Raw genomic sequence first — 18,419 nt, forward strand, 5'->3', positions numbered from 1 at the left:
CATGGCTTTCCTAACCATTCCATAAAGGAACGTCATCTCCAAATTGCCTGCTCCAACAGCACAAAGCCCACAGGATTTGTGGAGGCTGCTGTATATCAGTAGAGAAGATGAGGTTTTGAAGGACTGGGAATCACTCATAAAATCTCTGTGAGAAATTTTAGAGTCAGAGAGACAACAGGATTCTTATGTCTGTGCTCTGCACCCCTCAGGCTGCTGGAGCGTGGAAATGTTCATCTTTCTAGTTAAATTACATGCCAAGCAGCAGCAGCCGGTGCAGAGGGAAAACCAGGCCAAAACAAGGGTGTGAATCAGAGATCTGTGCCACAGATACCATCAGCATGGGCTGATGTCACCCTGAAACCCCCAAGAGGTGACACACAGGGAGGTGACACACGAGCAGATGTGTCTGAGCTCCTTGGTGAGGTGAGACTTGCCCAGCACACATAAGTTTCCTTATGCACAACCAGGCAAGGCTTTACCCCATGACCTCTCTGCTTGGGGAAATCCAAGCATTTCCAGGAGCTCCACCAGCCTGGCTCCATCCCAGGCACTCCCAGCCCATGCTGGGCTCACAGTACCAGGAGGGACAGGGAGCTCTCCCAGCCTCTCTCAGGGCACAGCCGACCCATCTGTGTCCATGTGACACACGTGTCACCCCAACCTCAGCACTGTTCTGGGCTGGAGAGGTCTCAGCTGGGAGCTGCACGTGGCTCGTGATGACTGCAGGCAACACGGCCTCGCCTTGCAGGAGCTTTGCACTGTGCCGGTGTTTTGCTGGGAGCAAAGGTCAGGATGGTGTTTCTGTGGGAGCGCAGAATTCCGAATTCTTCTGGGGGGTTCAGTTAAGTGGGTTGAATTTGTCTTTCCCTGGCATAACTCCAGTGGCTGGATTGCAGAATTGCACCAGGGACAGGTCACACCTGGCTCTTTTCCCTTGGTGCTTCCCCATTCAGCTGGATGGGAAGGAAATGCTGCCGTGTGGTTCCAAGCTGTCATTCCTGCTCAGGCTGTGCTGGCTCAGTGACACTGATTTGGAAGGTTGGAGGGGCCAATTTTTGATTGCACTGTTGCAATTTGTGTCTTGCTCACGCTACTCCTACAGGCTGTGAAATCCTGGGGCTGCTTCAGGGCTATCCAGTTTGGGAGAGGTTCATTCTGATAAATTAGAAAGGAGAACTCTGGAGAGATAAAAATGCAGGACGTGTAGGTCGGATGCGACAGGTTTCCTTCTCAGCCCAAAGCCCAGACGACTCCCTGAGGCCCTCTCATCCATCTTCTGCTGGCTGGGATTTTGCTGGGATGGCTGCAGCACCACCACCACCTCGCCTGGGCTCCGGCCAGTGCCTTGTGGACCTCTCAGAGGTGGTTGATGGGGTTAAAGGTCCCCGACTCTGAAGCTGCTCCTGCCATGTCCAGCCAAGCCCCCAGAGAGTTCTGGGAGGACGTGTGGAGGGGAGCGTTCTCAGACAGGGACAGCATCATTGCATAAGCCTGGGGGAGAGAGGGACGCAAGGACACGAGTGAGAACGCAGGATGGAGGAGCACTGTGTAAAACACAGCACCCCCTAACCCTGCCCACCTGGGCCAGCAGCATCCTCTGTGCTGGGCTAAACTCACATCCACGCTCTGAGGTGGCACCCACACTCAAAATACCAGATTCATCATGGCTTATAGGGACATGAGGGAAGATCATCATTCCCACCGGTTTTCACAGGACTGAACCCATCCTGCACTGCCTGAGCTCGGTCACACACCTCCACATGATCACAGGCTCTGCTCCCAGAGGAAAGCAGCTGTTACTGGGGCTTGTTCTTAAAAAAAGCCCATCCACAGACAAGGCAGTGGCTCAGCGAGGCTGGGCTGGGGCAGCAGTGCCCTGGGACTGGGAAGAGGTGAGCAGCTGCTCATCCTGACTCGACGTTGGCATGGGCCCACTGGTGCTGCCAGTGTGGATATTTAGGGATGTGTATTTCTCATTGGCATGGTTGGCATGGATCTCATTGTCAGGGTGGGTTTATTGCTGCAGTGAAGCCCTTAAAAGTGTCTGCTGAGAGAAATGCAGGAAGACTTGTTTGTCCCCTAACAAACTGCTGCTCTCCCTCCACCAGGACACAAATTTGTCTCACACACCTCTCCGTGCCCTTTCTCAGCCCACATGAGTGATGTGAGGGCTTAGGCAGATGATAACCTCATACAGCAGAGGGGAAAACCAATGTCATTGTCACCCATGGGCTGAAAAAGAGGAGGACGTGGTCCCCACCCTCCCCATCCCCCTGGCCCAGGGAAGAGGTGCAGTTTCATGGTTTTGTGGAGACACACACTGCTAAAATTTCTTAAAACTAAGTCGAAGGAGAGCTGTGCTGCTCACACAAGGGTTTTATATTACCTGCCAAAAGATGGGTCAAATTAGTAAGTTGCTTCTTGCGATTCAAGTGTAAAGCAGAGTCAAAAACCAAAAACACCTTCCCCCATCCAAGCACAGGCTGCACCAGGGTGGTACATTGGAAAAGAGCAAGCTGCTCCCAAAGAGTTAGTGCATTTGGGATGTTAGTGACAGGACACAGGGAAGAGACAGGCAAGTGGCTTGTGTTTAAATGCGTGTCACCCCAAAAAACTGCTGTGCTCTCTCTTCCAGAAGCCCCTTCACTACTGGCACCCACTATGAAGGAGGACAAAAATGTCCCAAGTTTTGGATGATGCTAATTCAAAAATCACGTTCTGCATGGTGGCTGCACTAAACTACTGCTCTGCTGGACATTTGAAATAGATTTTGGGATAAATTCTGTTGCTTGGGGATCAGAAAGGGTGTCTGAGGTGAGAGCTGTGCTCAACCCCCACCAGGGGCTGAGTCTCTCTCTCCAGCCCAGGCTGCTGAAGTAACTTCACAGAACAGTTCTTTTGTGAGAATCCTTGTAGAGGAATCAAGAAATCAATTCCATAAACCCAGACTGGGTATTTTGGCTAATTAAAAAGCAGAAAGCACACACAGGCCAGCCCCAAACCTCCAGATTTCTCTCAGAATTCCAGTAATTCTGAGATGCCATTTTGTTGGTTTCTGGTGGGTCTAAACTGGTCTGGTTCACAGGATTAGGGTTTTCCTTTTCCATTTTCTGGTTTACTTTTAGAACTCAAGGAGATAAACAAGGATACCCTCTAGACATGCTGGGTTGCAAGTCCTGGGTATATTATTGTCTTCCACACGTGTTTTAATCAAACCCAAGGGCACTTTGTTGCTGTTTCTGCAGACCAAACTTCAGTGGTTACCGACAGAAGAGCCACCCCGAAGGATAAATAAATAAGGAGTTATAAAAACATTTATACAGACAGATAAAAACACACAGATGCCTCTCTCTTTCTGTATGGCCCCATTCTCACTGCACAGGCTGAGATAAATCCATCTTGAGCTGATGCCTGCTCCCTTCCTCCTCTATTTCAATTTAGTTGCAACAAGACACATCTGTGTGTGTTAGAATTCCTGCTGGAAAGGGGGAATAACCTTCTGGAAGGGGAAAGTAACCCACTGGAAGGGGAAAATAACCTTTGGCTGGAGGAGGCCAGCAGGTCCCTAATCCTGCTGTACACACTGGTGGCAAGCTAGGAAAAGGTTCTGGATATACCCACCTGGTTTTTAGCCTGCCTGTACAGAGTCTGTTTTATTGCCTCAGAGTCTAAGGTGGAATTAAACACATCTTTAACTTCAAATGCTTCCTCGGCTGCTTTGCGGAGATCCAGCCCCTTCCCAAAATTCGGCATCTGCTCCAAATCTAACAGGCCGGCTTCGTCCTCCTCAATACACCTGTACCAATGACCAGGGGAAGGGGTGACCTGTGTTAGCTCGTCTGGCCCAGAGCCTGCATGCACCACCCACGGGGGCTCAGCAGCCACATGCGTGAAGGGATGGACAGACGGACACGGACACGACACGGGATGGGAGGAGCGAGGGAGAAGTGGAAAGCAACAAGCAGCAGGTTCTGTCTGAGGTTCTGCACCAAAACCAGTGGTGCTTTTGAGCTGGGTAAGGCATCGCTCAGCGTTGTGCGACTTGTTCTGTGAATACCCCCAGAAACTGGGGCAAACTGCAGCAAAAAGAGAGCTGAGCCTGTGCTGTGTGCAGCAGTCTTTCGTTTGGAAGGTGTTCAGACATGGCTTGACCTTGGGGGAAAAACATTTTACTCTTTATACAATAATGGAATCTGGTTTGGGTTGGGAGGGACCTTAAAGATCATTTTATTTCACTCTCTGCCATGGGCAGGGACACCTTCCACTATCCCAGGGTGCTCCAAACCCCATCCAGCCTGACCTTGGACACTGCCAGGGATCCAGGGGCAGCCACAGCTTCTCTGGGCACCCTGTGCCAGGGTCTCACCACCACACAGGGAAGGATTTTCTCTGCAGATCAAACCTATATCTCTCTTCTTTCAGTTTATATCCACTCCCCCTTGTCCTGTCACTCCAGGCTCTTGGAAAGAGTGTCCCTTCAAATTTCCTGTAGCATCCTTCAGGAAGGTCTGACTGGAAGGTCACCTTGGAGCCTTCTCTCTTTCATGCTGAACAATCCCAGCTCCCTCAGCCTTTCCTCCCAGCAGAGCTGCTCCATCCCTCTGCTCATCCTGGGGCCTCCTCTTGGCTCTCTCCAGCAGCTCCACATCCTTCCTGTGCTGTGTTCACATCACCCTGCTGAGCTGCAGGCAGCTCTGCAGGTGGGTCTCACCTGGGCAGGGCACAGGGGCAGAATCCCCTTTTTGCCAGAGCTCTTAGAACTCCACTTGAAGCCAAGAATATTTTGCTACAATTCAAGGGGCCATAGCAGCACCAAAGGCATTGCACAGATGCCTCTTCCCTTGCCCTGACCAGAGTTCTGGACAGAAAAACAACATCTGCTGAGTTGTGGTACCCTGAAAACCCTGGGTTTTGTGTCTGTTCTCCTGCTCCAGACTCCTCAAGCCTTGGATATCATTCCAGACTCCTTGCAGTCCACTTGTCTCTTGTCCCCCACCACGGTGAAATGGAATCTGGAGTGAATGTTTGAATCAAACCAGAGGCATGGCATGGCTTGGACGACAAACCCACAGCACTCACGATGCACCATGGACACGGGCAGGGGGCTGAGCCCCCTGGGAATGGCCCCCTCACCTCCGGGTGTGGTCAAAGCTCATGGTGAGAGACGTGGGCTCCTCATCCTCCTCATCCTCGAATGCTCCCCGGGGCTCTGCCGTGGGCGACGCCGTCTCGTCCTGGGACTTCCCAGTCAGGCTGTCATCATCTTCCTCTTCCAGTTCTTCGTCCTCATCGTCCACATCTTCTGTCTTCTCGTTTGCCAATCCGTGGCACTGGGAATTGCCATCAATATCCTGGATTTCTGGCCTGAAATGTTTGATTGAAGGGCAGGTAGGAGAAGGAGAAGAAGAAAGAAAAAAGAAAAAAAAGATGGCAAATGTTTAAGTCATGTATTCCCACTGGAATGCAAGACTTTGATAACGTTATACACAGATATGAACACAGAGACACATTTATATGCACATATATATTATTTAAACTGTAACAAAGTAGACAACCAATGTGCTTCAGGCATGTAAAAATCACCCTTCACTGTTCCTAAGGACCAATGAACATGCTGAGAATACACCAGCCCCAAGGCTTTTTGAACTACAAATTCGTGTAGTCTGATTTAAATGATGGTTTTTCATCTCTTAAAATTAACATCTGTGGGACAAGCAGCCTTCTTCCTTCTCTGGGCTCTGTCCTCCAACAATTTCCCTTGGAGCAATCAGCAGAAGGAGGCTTCTACCAGCCAGCCTGAATTCCCTCTTACATTACTCTGCTGTTCATGCCTGTCCTGCCAGCAGATAATTTTATTTCCTTGCCTACCTTTTATCTGCTAAAGCCGACGCTTGGTTCATCTCGCTATTTGCAATAAAATTTCTGATTTCCGAGAAGTAGGAATCCTCTTTTTCATCTAAAAGTGCATGGTTGTCTGATTCCGAGTTGGGGGAGGAGGCGCTGGTCCCGAGGTGGTTGGTGATGACTCCGGAGTGCTGGCTCACTGCAGGGCAGCAGCAAGGAGGGACAGCAGGAGAGACAACAGGACACTCCATCAGGTGCTGGCAAGGCCACTGAGAATGTTCTCAACAGCCCTCTCATTTTATATAATGATTTAATACTCTAGAGGAAAGTCATGGAGCAAAGATCCCAAAGGGAGATTGTGCTTTCCAGACCAAAATACAGGTGATATTTGGCATTTATGGACAATACACACAATTTAAGAACCATTGCAGAGCTGTTTGCCTATAACTTTTCCGTAATACAATTTTTTACCCATGCTGGGAAATCACTTACTTGGCTTCATCACAGGAATACCTTCCTTTCATTTTTTTTATGTTAAAACAAAGCCTCTTTATCTTCTTGAACTTCCAAAAATCCCTACAAACTCATCCTTAGGGGACAGTGCATTCCAGCAAGGCTTTCCAGGGGCCAGACCATGGAGTGTCCTCTTTCCAGTGATCCCCAGCAGATCCACAGAGTCTTTCCCTGTTGGAGCCCTGGTCACTGAGAATTTTAGACTTTCTGTGCTGACAGGCACTGACCCCAAGGAGAACACTGCTGTTGACCTGAGGCCACGGAGAAGGCTTCCAAAATTGAGTGTTAGAACTGGGATTATGGGTGTGTAGTTTGAATAGAAGTGTGTAATATCACTTGGATGGAAAACTTGGAATTTGGGGTTTTAGAATATAATAATGGGCATAAAGCAAGATGGAAGAATTAGGGTGGAGGTTTGCCCTTCTTCTTCCCTTTCTTCTTCATGGTCTGGGTGATTTTGTGTAATTTGAATTAAAAAGTCTGCATTGTGGGGCACGGGTGTTTGGTTAAAAGTACAAATAATTCAGGTGTCATTTCTTAAGTGGGCAGTTTGCCTTTAAAAAGCCTTGTAGAGAGAGAGATACAGCTCCATTTTTAACTTTTTACCTAGAAGTGCTCTACAACTCACTGTAATATAGATAAGAACTAATAAACATCTGAGTCCAAACAGGAAATACCATCTCACACCTTTAATCCCGACCCTGGCAAAAAGAAGATAAAACACAATATTTGCTTACCTGGAACGTTCTCGTGCTCGTGCTTCTTCAGGTGCCTGTCGAGGTTGGTCTGCTGCCCAAAGCACCTGTTGCACAGGTGACACTTGAATGGCTTCTCCTTGTTGTGGATGTTCCGCACGTGCCGCTGCAGGTTGGAGGAAATGCTGAATGACCTGTCACAGTATTTACACCTGGAAAACAACAGCAAATGCCAAAGAGTGAAGTGTGAGGGGGGGGGGGAATAAATAACCCCCAAAAAAACTAAACAGAGACATGATAATAAAAAAAACAAAACAAAAAACAACCTCCCCACCAAAAAAAAAACACAAAAAAACCCAAAAAACCCCCAAAAACCAAAAAAGGGGAAAAAAAACCCCTCAGGAAAACAAAAACAAAAAACCCAAAAAACAAAAAAAACAAGAAAACAAACAAACAAACAACAAAAAAACCCAAAAATCAAAAAAAAACCCAAAATCAAAAAAAGCCAAAAAACAAAAAACCCAAGAAAACAAATAAACAAAAAAACCCCAAAACAACCCCAAAAAACAAAAAAGAAAAAAAACAAAAACCCCAAAAAACAAAAAAAACAAAACCAAAAATAAAAAAAACCCCAAAAATAAAAAAAAATTAAAAAACCCAAAAAAGCCAAAAAAGCCAAAAAAGCCAAAAAAGCCAAAAAAGCCAAAAAGCAAACGAAAAAACCCCAAAAAACCCCACCAAAACCAACCAAAACTCAAAACCCAAAACAAAACACAAACAAAAAAAAAAACCCACAAAAAGCAAAAAGCCACCAAAAACCAACCAAAAAAATAACCAAAAAAACCCCCAACCAACCAACCAACCAACGAAAGAAAACCCCAAAACTCACCTTCCCCCCCAAAAAAACAAACAAAAAAAAAACCACCAAAAAAAGGACAAAAATCTGAGTATTAAAACCCCAAGAAATGTTGGTGTGTTTATCTTTACTCAGCTGAAGGAAGCACAAAGCATTAATCATCCCAGACAAATCTGATACTAATGTTACTCAAGGAGCACAAAGAAAAGATTAGGATTAATTAGGAAGTAAGTCGTCCAAACAAATATGAGTTTGAAGCAAAATAATTACTTTTCCATGCATGGATGTAGGAACGAGAGAGGTGGATTTATTCCTTCTACGTTTTTTTGAGGGGAATCAGGTGAAATATGGCTGTGGAGGGAGGACGAGGAAGATAGAAGAAGAAAGAAGGGAGGTGAAATGTCTAAAATAGTTATTAACTGGCAAATTCCCCCTCATGACAGCTGGATACAGAAAATTCTGTCTTTATTTGTGAAATTCCTTGTAGTACTGGACTTGCAGGGACTACAGCACGGCTTTAAAGGTAATTATAACCATTCTTATAACAAAACAGCTCCCAAGAAAGCCAGCATCCTTTCCAAGCAGGGTAAGATTTAGTCCCAGGAGTGAATATCTGGTTTGCGATGGAAAGCTGGAATGCCAAGAGCCAAGGCAGGATGCTCAGGGGAGCTGCTGAGTGAAGAAATGTTCCCTCTCCGAGCTCAGTCTCTGCAGGACCCACGGCAGAGGGGCTGGGGGCTTGCTCAAAGCCATCACACACCCCCCCCCCCCCTTTTTTTTTTTTTTTTCCTGGGTTTAGATTCCCTCTAAATAAATTTGGAATAGCTCAGGGTGATGTTGAGAGGGCTCAGCCCGCAGTGCGGGAGCCGCTGATGGACTGAAGGTGGCAGCTCCGAGCTGTGAGAGAGTTTGGGACTAAAACTCCTGAAAAAAGCCTCATTTCTGTCCGAATCCCCCTAATGCCTGTTACATCTCCCTTTAAACACGTCACTTGTACCTCACCAAAGCTGCTCCCCCGCCCCCCGGCTCTGCTTCCAGAATCTCTCTGCTGCAGAGCTCCGCTAATCCTGCACGCCTCCAAAATCCAAACTCTTCCCAAGTCCTTGGAACTCCGGGACAAATCCGCTCCAGCAGGGCTGCTCTGAGCTCCTCTAACCCACAGCAGAGTGTGCCCCACGGAGCTGAGCCACTCCTCGATGGGGATCCTGGAATTCCAGAATGGTTTTGGGACTCTCAACCCCATCCAGAGCCATTCCCCGCTGCGGGCAGGGACACCTTCACTATCCCAGGGTGCTCCAAGCCCTGTCCAACCCGGCCTTGGACACTTCCAGGGATGGGGTTAACCCGTGCCAGGGCCTTCCCAGCACTCCAAAACACAGAGGTGGAGATTTTGGGAATATCAGGAGCTCCTGATGTGCACAGATTCACTCCATGCCTGTCTCACTCAAGGATGGAGGTGGATTTCCCTGGACACAGAGGACATGGGATTCTTCCCTACAGACACAACAGGTTCAACTGCGAGTGGGAAAGGTCCCTGCTGTGAAACACACACACCCCATTTCCAGATGTGCTCCAGCTGTGATTTTTATTCGGTCTCTAAAAACAAATCGATATTATTTTTGGAAAAAGTGGGGATACATTTATGAAACACTCTCTCTTGCTGAATGCTTATGGATTCCATGTCCACCTCCGAATTTCCTACTGCTAAATCTCCAACAAGAATAAAGGTATTTCAAATAATGGGCCTTTATTAGGATTAACCAAGGGAGAGAGAGAGCAAAGTCCCTTTTTAAACCACAGCATTTCCAGACTTCTAAAATCTCTCATTTTCCCTTTTTCCCACAAAAAAACCCCCAAATTACTCTAGAAAACAAGAAGTTATTTGAACATCAGCAAGAGCAATCGCAGTTTCTATACGGAGAGTTAAACACAAATTTCCAGCACCAAGGAATTTGCTCTCAGATACCTGTTCAAGCACTCCAGCAAACTGCAATATCCAAACCTGCCAATATCCCAAAATTCCTGCTATTCCTTGGGATTTTCATGAGTGGTTTTGTCCAGCTTAGACCAGGATCCCCCTGTCTCATCCTTGCTGACACCAGGAGTTTTCTCTCCCTGCCTGTCCTCACCAGCTCCTAATTTATTTTTTTTTTCTATGTGTTCCAGTGCCTGGCACAGGGAATACGTGGCACAGGGAATACCTGGCACAGTGGGCACCAGGATAAGCCACGTTCCCAGCCTGGCTGTCCCTGCCACCACCCCCAGGAGCAGCTCCAGACATTTAAAAGCAGCTCTCACACATCCAAGGCAGGAACGACCCAGCCTCCTCCACATCCATTTATTTAGATGTTCAGGAAGCCTTTGAAAAGTTCTCTGTGACAGGTCCTCACCCTAACCATGAGCTATGTGGATCCAGGGTCGGGAATGGGGAGGGATAAAGAGCTTGTTAAAAAAAAAAAAATAGGAGCCAGAGGGGCACTGGGAAGGAGCAGGGAATGCCTGGGAGCAAAGGGATGAGGGAGATGTCTGGTGTTATTTGTGGTCCCAGAGGGGTTGGTGCTGGGAGCTCTGCTGGTTTTAATCTAAATAAATGGCCCAGGCAGAGGAACCAGTTTAAATTCAGGGAAAGGGGTGAGCAGTGAGGGAGGAGAAGAATAAAACTTAAAGGCAGGGGGTGTTTGTTTTGCTTTAAGCTTCTCCCTTATCAGCTTTAAGGGCTGAAAACATCCAAAGTGGGAGGGAGGGACAACAAGGAAGGAGCCAGGGCTGGAGCTGGGGAGCTGTGACAGGAAATCCTGGGAGCTGGAGGAGCTCTGGTACCTGGGACAACAGGGGAGAAAGCAGGGGGGAAACCCTGGGAATGTGGGGAGGAGTTCCTGAGTCCCTCTCACAAAGTTTTGCATTGATCAGTGTGAGATGGAGTGGCAGAATTGCAGGAAAAAAAACAAAAAACACACGGACAGCAACTCGCCCTCCGAGTGACTCCTGAGCCTCAAGTGCATTTATAGCAGGGGTGAGCTCAGGCTGCATTTTGAAAACCAGAAAATGAGAAATATCTTGAATATTTATTGAACTACGTGCAATTTAAATGACATGGTAGATGTCAGCTGTCACTGTGAGTTCCAGCTCAATGCAGATAACAGGACACAAGGTCTCCAAGAGACTTTTTTGTCACTGAATTCTGAACTACATAATCCTGAATTTCAGGTTTGGTGCAGAAAAATAAAGAAAGAATGAAAAGAAATGGGTTGAATTTCACTGTAGGGCACAGGGGCTCAGAGTGTTTTCAAATAATTTGATTTTTAGGAAGTGCATCACCAGGTGTTTTTTCTCACTCTTTAAAAATCATGTTGCATTTTCTCTTTATAAAAAGAATCTGCCTCCTTATTGCTCACGTGCTGTTAATTCCTACTTTATATATAATTAGATAATTAAGAAGTTTGAGTAACTTCATAGTCCCCCTCAAAAAACTCCAAAAATCCTATCACTTAAACAGTGATCAGCAATCAAACCCAAAATACCTTATTTTCTAGCCTGTTGTCTTTAAGAAGATGGTAATTAAAATTTGGGTTAATATTTAAATTATTATATGTAAAATATTTTGTATAGGGACAGGGTAAAAAAAAATTAAACAAACAAAAGCAAAGTTGCAAAGGAGACAACAGTAAAACACTGAGAAGTCAGCAACCTCCTTTTACCTGCCTTAAGTCAGCACTTAAAAAACAAGCTTTCAAAACAAGTCTGGCTGCCAAAGCTGCAAATCTCAGTTCTCTGAGAGGAAAAGCAAATCAATGATAATTAAAGCTCGTCTGTAAACGCAGCCCCAGCTCTCCGGAGTGCTGTTAGAATGCAACATTGTCCAGGAGTCAGACCTCTAAAAAACCCACACAGGCTATTTTCTGGGAGAAGACCAGATCAAATAAATCTTTATTTTCCTAACCTTTGTTAAGTTGCAAGTCTCCTTTTTTGGAAGAAAAGTGAACTAACGATCTCGGAATAATCGCGAGCGAGCGTGGCAGTGGACAGGGCACACACAGGGATATCAAATAACACAACCCCAAACATCACAGCAGGGAACGGGTCCAAAATATATGTCTGCTTGGGGGGGGGGTGGTGCATGGTGTATTTTTAATTTACCTAATGTCTACACTAAAAATGCTGGATGGAAAATCAACGTGATTCTCAGTGTAGCAGGGACTACAATGTGGGAGAGTAAATTCTTAGGTTAAACTGAGCATAAAAATGTGATGGATTTGACCACATGGCCTTTTGCTGCTCATAAATTTGTGTTTCTCTTTATTTAATAACTGCTCCATTTGCTTTGTTGTGAACTTACGGCTGCGTATGAAACGCTGCAATATCAGCTACCCAAAACGAAATGGAATTGTTACCATTGTTTGACAACCTGCAAAACACTCCCTCACATCATGGCAAACACAAGGCTTGATTTGCAGCAAGCTCTCGATTCATCATTCCTTCAGGTTTGCTCTTTTTGGACCTCATTCTAACAAAAAAAGGGCAATTTTTTCCCCCAAGTTTTTTTGAAACTGCTTGTAGAGCACTGGGAGAAATTGCTGGGGAAAAAGATTTCCATGAGAAATAGTTGTTTATACACCTAGGCACATAGATTGCATATATTTTCTTGTGAGTTTTATTCAGATTTGAAGCCCTGCCTTGGGCAGGAGCCACAGAGCCCACTGGGCTGGGACACTGTCCCTGTGCACACTAAAGCATCAAAATCACATCACCTTATCCCCAGCTAAGAGAAAATAGCTCACCCTTCTACCTTGAACACTCACAAAGGTGTGAGACTCTTTGTGACTCCCCCCTCCCAGCTGTCCTTTTAAACTCTGTGATTTAAGCTCCAAAATTCAGATTTAAGGCAGATAAATCGACAGGGTTTTTCTTGCCTTTGTTTTTTTTGATCCCCTACTCAAGGCACCTCTGATGTGCATTAAGGAAGAAAAAAAACCACCCAGCTAGCCCCAGCAGTGAAGGTCCTGGCAAGCCTTTCAAACCAGCCTGAATTTCAGAGCCATTCAGCACCTTCAGCTGTCCTTGAGATGAATGGTTAACGTGAGTGTGAAACAACACTGCAAATCAGAGCCCTCATTTGCCAGCATACATCTAAATATAAGTTAAGTGTCTATCTTCGAGCTGCCAAGCCTGATTATTTTTGGCTGGTACACATAATATACAACCCTATGAATCACTCCGTGTAATGCTCCAGGCCTGTGGTATTCTGCTGGCACAGCTTTACAGAGAGGGGGGAGGTTGGAAATACCAGAGTGGTGAGTGAGGAGTGTTTGGGAAAGGGTTTTTATGGGGGACAACATCACCTGTAAGGCTGCTCCCCAGTGTGCGTCCGCAGATGCCTCGTCAGGTTGGCTGAGCGTGGGAAGATCTTGCCACAGTACCTGGACAGGGAGAGCCAAAGGAAAAGCATCAGGAGAGCCCACGGATGGCACAGCACGTCCTGCACCCCTCATTCTGACACTGCACCCCAAAATCCCTTCGTGTGCTGAGGGGGACGATGGGGAGAACAACCCCACCCCAGGGTTACAGGGCTCACCGTGCTGAGCAGCTGAGGGAGCTGGGGGGGCTCAGCCTGCAGAAAAAGAAGCTCGGGAAGAACGTTCTCACTCCTACAAGTCCCTGAAGGAGGGTGCAGCCAGGTGGGGTCGGGCTCTGCTCCCATGGAACCGGGGACAGAACAACAGGAAACAGCCTCAAGTTGCAGCAGAGGAGGTTTAGATTGGATATTTGGAAATTTTTTTTCACAGAAAGGCTCGTCAGACGTTGGAATGGGATGCCCAGGGAGGTGGTGGAGTCACTACCCCTGCAAGTGCTCAAAGGAAGTGTGGACATGGCACTTGAAGACATGGTTTAACTACAGCATTCCTGCATCAGAGAACAGAGGGTTTAATCACTGCCCGGGCAGATGGGCACTTGAGATGTTTCTGCATCTCCTTTATAGCCCTGTTGATGTGCTCATCGTATGGAATCTGCTCTTTCATTCTTGGAATTCACAGAATTTTCTCTGGATAAAGACTGCAGCACCGTTCTATGGGCTGGGAGGCTGACAGGCTGCTTAGAGCAAGGAAATGCAGCCATAGGAAATTAATAAAGGAAGGAATTGTGTGCCCCAATAAATTCAGTTCACAGTATCATCAAAAAGGTATAAGTAAAAATCCTAATTGAGAAATAAAGACTTAAAGATGAGGGGCTGTACTTTGTGACTATGAAACCTATTGTATTGTAGGTGGAAGCTATGACACAGTTTCAGAGACCTTCAGCTGTCCTGAAGATGAACAGTTAATGTGAGTGTTCCCCAGCGATAGAAATCCAAATGTTAACTTGTGAGTGTGCATTTAAAATTTCAGTTTAGTCCCTTTTGTAAGCAGAAACCTCAAATTTCTAAATGCTCAACTGAAATCTGAGCCCGCAAAGTTGAACATAAGGGACACATCAGCCAAAGTTTGTACCCACTTTCTGCAACCAAAAAAATCCCCTCAGCAGGAACCACCAGGAGAAGCTTGAGATGAAACTGCGACAGCAGGCAGAGGTTTATTATTAAATACCCTTGATCTGCTCCAATCTGGAGCTGGATGGGTACATGAGGAGTTTTGTGGATAGAACTGTTTGAAAAAGTTGTTTCCTGCATGCCATTTTTTAAAATTCGATTATTTTTCCATAGCTGAGGTTGGACACAGCCGGGACTGGCACTGGGAACGGCGGCGCTCGCCAGAGCCTTGGCCTGGGGAGTTGGGTTTGCTTGAGAATCTCCAGATCCGCTCCCAAGGTTATTAAAAATTACAAAGCAAACAGAAGATGCTGATTTCCTACCAGACAAAACAAGCTATTTCAGAGGGAATTAGTCATCCCAGCTCTGCTCTGATTCCACCACTCCTAGTTTTCCCTCCTGGCAGTGGGGAGCTGCTCCGCTCCGTGCTGGTGCCCGGTGCGGCTGCCCAGCTGGGATGGCACATCCTGGGCTATTTGCACAGGGATGGTATTTCCATCCTGGGAGGTTCCCAGGGCCCGGGGCTCGGTGTGGATGCCGCGGGATGCCCGGCTCACCTGCAGGTGTAGCGCTCCTTGCCCTTGCGCAGGATGGGGTCGGAGAGCGTGGGCGGCGGCGATCGGAAGTTGAAGGGGTGGTGGGGAAGGGGCTGCAGGGATGAGCCAGAGTCGGCCTTCATGGCTGCAAAGCTCTCCAGTTTCTCTGTCATCGTCTCGATGGCCGACATCTGCAAGGACAAGGAGATAGCTCCTGTCAGGAAAATCCCTGTCAGGAAAATCCCACAGCCTGTCCTGTTTCCTTCATCCCTGCATTGCCAGGGACTTCCTGGGACAAGGGAGCTCTGCTGTGGCTATGGAGGGAGGTGCAAGTGCCACCAGTGCAGTGGGAACCACAATTCAACCACATCATCATCGTGTCCTTTGGGGCTCAGGAACTGCTGAGACTCAGAGGCACATAAAGTTTCTCTTTGTGGCCAACAGAAAAAACGTAACAATGACATAATTTAATAAACATCAAAATTCTTCCCTCAGCTCTGTGCAATGTCAAAGCAGTGTCTGATGCGTCCACCGTGCACAAGGGATTTCCATGCAGGGACAGTTTTTAGACAAAGATGATGCATGAAACACCAGTTTTGGTTGGGCAAAGCCTCCTGCCGGTGTTGGCTCTCTTGAAAGCTGGAGGCACAGTGGGAAATGGAGCCACTGAATCCAGCCAGGAAAGACAGGAGTAGTGTATTGGTCATGGAGAAAGCAGGAAAAGGCACAAGTGGCAAAGCCAGGCATTTAGGTCTCATTCAGAAATGAGCACTGGTTCACTTCCTGCAGTGTGCATGTGATCACTTTCAGTACTTTGGATCAAAAATAATCTCAGAATACACCCAAGACATCCATTTTTACTGGGATGACACTGAAACTAAGCACCATGGTCAGATGCCTGAGGTAGAATTCAGTACCCAAATCCAAGCCAAAATCTTGGGAAGAGGGAATCTGACATCTCCTACAGCATCGTGGGGCTTGGAGGGACAGGACAGTGAGTGGCAGGTGGGCAGGCAGGGACACAACCCCAGGAGAGGGGGAACAGGGAAGTTTTGGGCTCAAAGCAGGAGAATCCTGACCAAAGTGGAGTGGGAGGGATGTGTGATGGCTGCTCAGGGAGCTGAGAGAAGAGAGGCTGAGGCTGAAGGGGTGAAGAGGGAGTAGCTGGGAAGAGGAGGAGTTGGGATCAGGCACAGGATGGAGTAGGTCCACAGAGAGCTTGCCTGGTGAAGAGGCCAACACTTAAATTATGGGTAGGAAAGGTTCAGCAGCTCCTAAAGGTGATGGAAAGATGGGTGGGAGATGGCTGAGTTTCCTGGAGTGAAAGGGAGCTCCAGGCAAACCCCTGGATGTGAGCAGTGGCTGGGTGAGTTATGGTCAGGAGGGGCAACACCTACAAATCCCCACATGCCTTTGGGATGGGAACAGCTGGCATGCAGGCCTGGAGCTGGGACATCAAGCAGAATGTCCCTGGATGCTTTATCAGATTTTGTTTGTATGACTTGGCCACGTTCTCATGGACACAAGATTAAACACCTCAGAAACAGGGAGAAAGGGAGAGCCCAGGAGAACGGGAAAGGAGAAAAGGAAAGAATGAAGCCGGACTATGTGCAAAAAAAAAAAAAAAAAAAAAAAAAGGAAAAATATATCTGCATAAAAATCCTGCCTAAAGAACAGCACTTTTACTTTCATTACAGCACAACAGGAAATCCAAGACCAAGAGAGCAACGCAGCTCAGAGGACGATGCCGACTTCTGCGACATCCAGCTTCGTGCACTCCTGAGACCACTTTGGAGATACTAGGGGCAGAAAAGAGGGATAAAACAAACAAGGCAGCAATAAAGCTGCCTCCTGGCTGCGCTGACATCACCGGGACAGGAGGGAGCTGCGGAGGCAGCCGGGGCGGCAGCGAGGAGCGGAAGGCAGTAGGAAGCCATACATCACCCCGAGATGCTCAATTGTACAGGAAGGGCTGACCTTTTGCACGTTTACACTTTATTAAACTGGGCTTTAGAAGCGGGGGCAGAGGGGGAAGAGAGCCAAGATATTGTTTAAAAATATACAGCTATGAAAAAGAAAAGTTGTCTTAATCACCCCCGAAGACATTGTGGAGGGCTGACAAGCATTCATAAGCTGTAAAAAAGAGGAGCAGTAACCCCCATTTCCCGATAATAGATCCACAGCCCCTTAGCTGGAGGCTCCCAGCCCATGATAAATAGTAAGTAATACTTAGCACCAGCCACTTGAAAAGGTTACTTGATCATTTACAGCAACAGCTCTGCCCCAGCTGCCAGTCATGCAACAAAACCATCACGTTAAAAAGCTCTCCGGACCTTTCAGAGCCGAGCTCTCAGCCCTTCGCCGAGGTACCTGGAGCTCTCCTTTGTTATGCCCTGTTCTTTAGGCACTTAGTCAGAGATATTTGCTGGCTTGAGAGCCGTAGGCAGGTTTTAAAATTCTAAACACTGGCCATAGCCTCTCCAGTGGCAAAGGCACTTTGCTATTTAGGGAACAACTGCCTGGTTATAATAAAACAGAAAGGGGGAAGAAAAGAAACTTAATAGGTGAGGAAAGGCTTTCTATTAAGTTATCAAAAAGTTACACTGTTATTTATGTTGTCCAGAGCTTCATTTGGAATAGACAATGTAGGAAAACTCCCAGAGCACAAAGGAACTTCTGCCAACGACTGGCTAAGAAATAAGAGCTGCCTGAAATTCATTTTGGGAGAGGAAACATCTCCTGAACGCTTTTATCACATCTTCTGGCTTCATCATATCCCAGTGAGGGCACTCTGAGAGAGCTGGAGATTAGTCACAGAGTAAAAGGCTGAGACCAGACTCGTGTTTGGAGTGAGAAAAGCCTGGGCAGAGCGTGACTCTGACTGACCAGGCACAGGAACATTGGTCCTAATGAAGAAACCAGAAGTGGGAACCCTGAAAATGTGATTTCTTAGGAAAAGATCCAGGATCCAGAATTCTTAGCAATGCTGGATCTGGGGAATGGTCATGGCCCCAAGGCTGCCAGAGCTCTCAGACACCGGGTGGGATTGTTGGGGTGTCCTGTGCAGTCACAGGTTGGACTGAATGATCCATCCAGCTCAGGATATTCCATGATTCTATGATAATACTGGAAAGGGATCTGATGGTACAAATCTCCCATATTCTGGGACAAATGCCCCTTGTTCCTTTGCTGTGTCTGATTGACTCCAGCATGGGAACGGCGCCTCTCCAGATCAAGTGATCTGAGCACAGAGCCTGCCTTATTAAAAATCAGTTATCAGGAAGCTTTGGGCTGGAGTGATTGTAAATTTGAGGCTATTCTGTGTGATAAGCTGTTAGAGATAACCAGACCTTCCAGATCTTTTCACTGCCATGGGAAGAGGACGTGGTCAGGATTTGGGGAACAATGTTAACAGCCTTCCACCCAGAGCATGCTCCTGCTTGGGGTCTGAA

At 47.2% G+C, this 18,419-nt stretch overlaps 1 protein-coding gene across 1 annotated transcript in view; it reads right to left on the minus strand.

Annotated features, from left to right (window-relative positions):
• Positions 1-1,356: 1,356 nt before the first annotated feature.
• PRDM16 (PR/SET domain 16) overlaps positions 1,357-18,419 on the minus strand; it is a 190,621-nt gene continuing 173,558 nt past the window's right edge. Inside the window, exons 10-16 of the mRNA XM_062507508.1 lie at positions 14,989-15,158; positions 13,248-13,325; positions 7,095-7,264; positions 5,869-6,043; positions 5,134-5,364; positions 3,622-3,796; positions 1,357-1,491 (exon numbers count right to left, since the gene is read on the minus strand). Coding sequence (XP_062363492.1) covers positions 1,357-1,491; positions 3,622-3,796; positions 5,134-5,364; positions 5,869-6,043; positions 7,095-7,264; positions 13,248-13,325; positions 14,989-15,158 — 1,134 coding nt within the window. The remainder of the gene's footprint in view (positions 1,492-3,621; positions 3,797-5,133; positions 5,365-5,868; positions 6,044-7,094; positions 7,265-13,247; positions 13,326-14,988; positions 15,159-18,419) is intronic.

The sequence above is a fragment of the Cinclus cinclus genome, chromosome 23 (assembly GCF_963662255.1).
Source record: "Cinclus cinclus chromosome 23, bCinCin1.1, whole genome shotgun sequence".
Classification (NCBI taxonomy): Eukaryota; Metazoa; Chordata; class Aves; order Passeriformes; family Cinclidae; genus Cinclus; species Cinclus cinclus.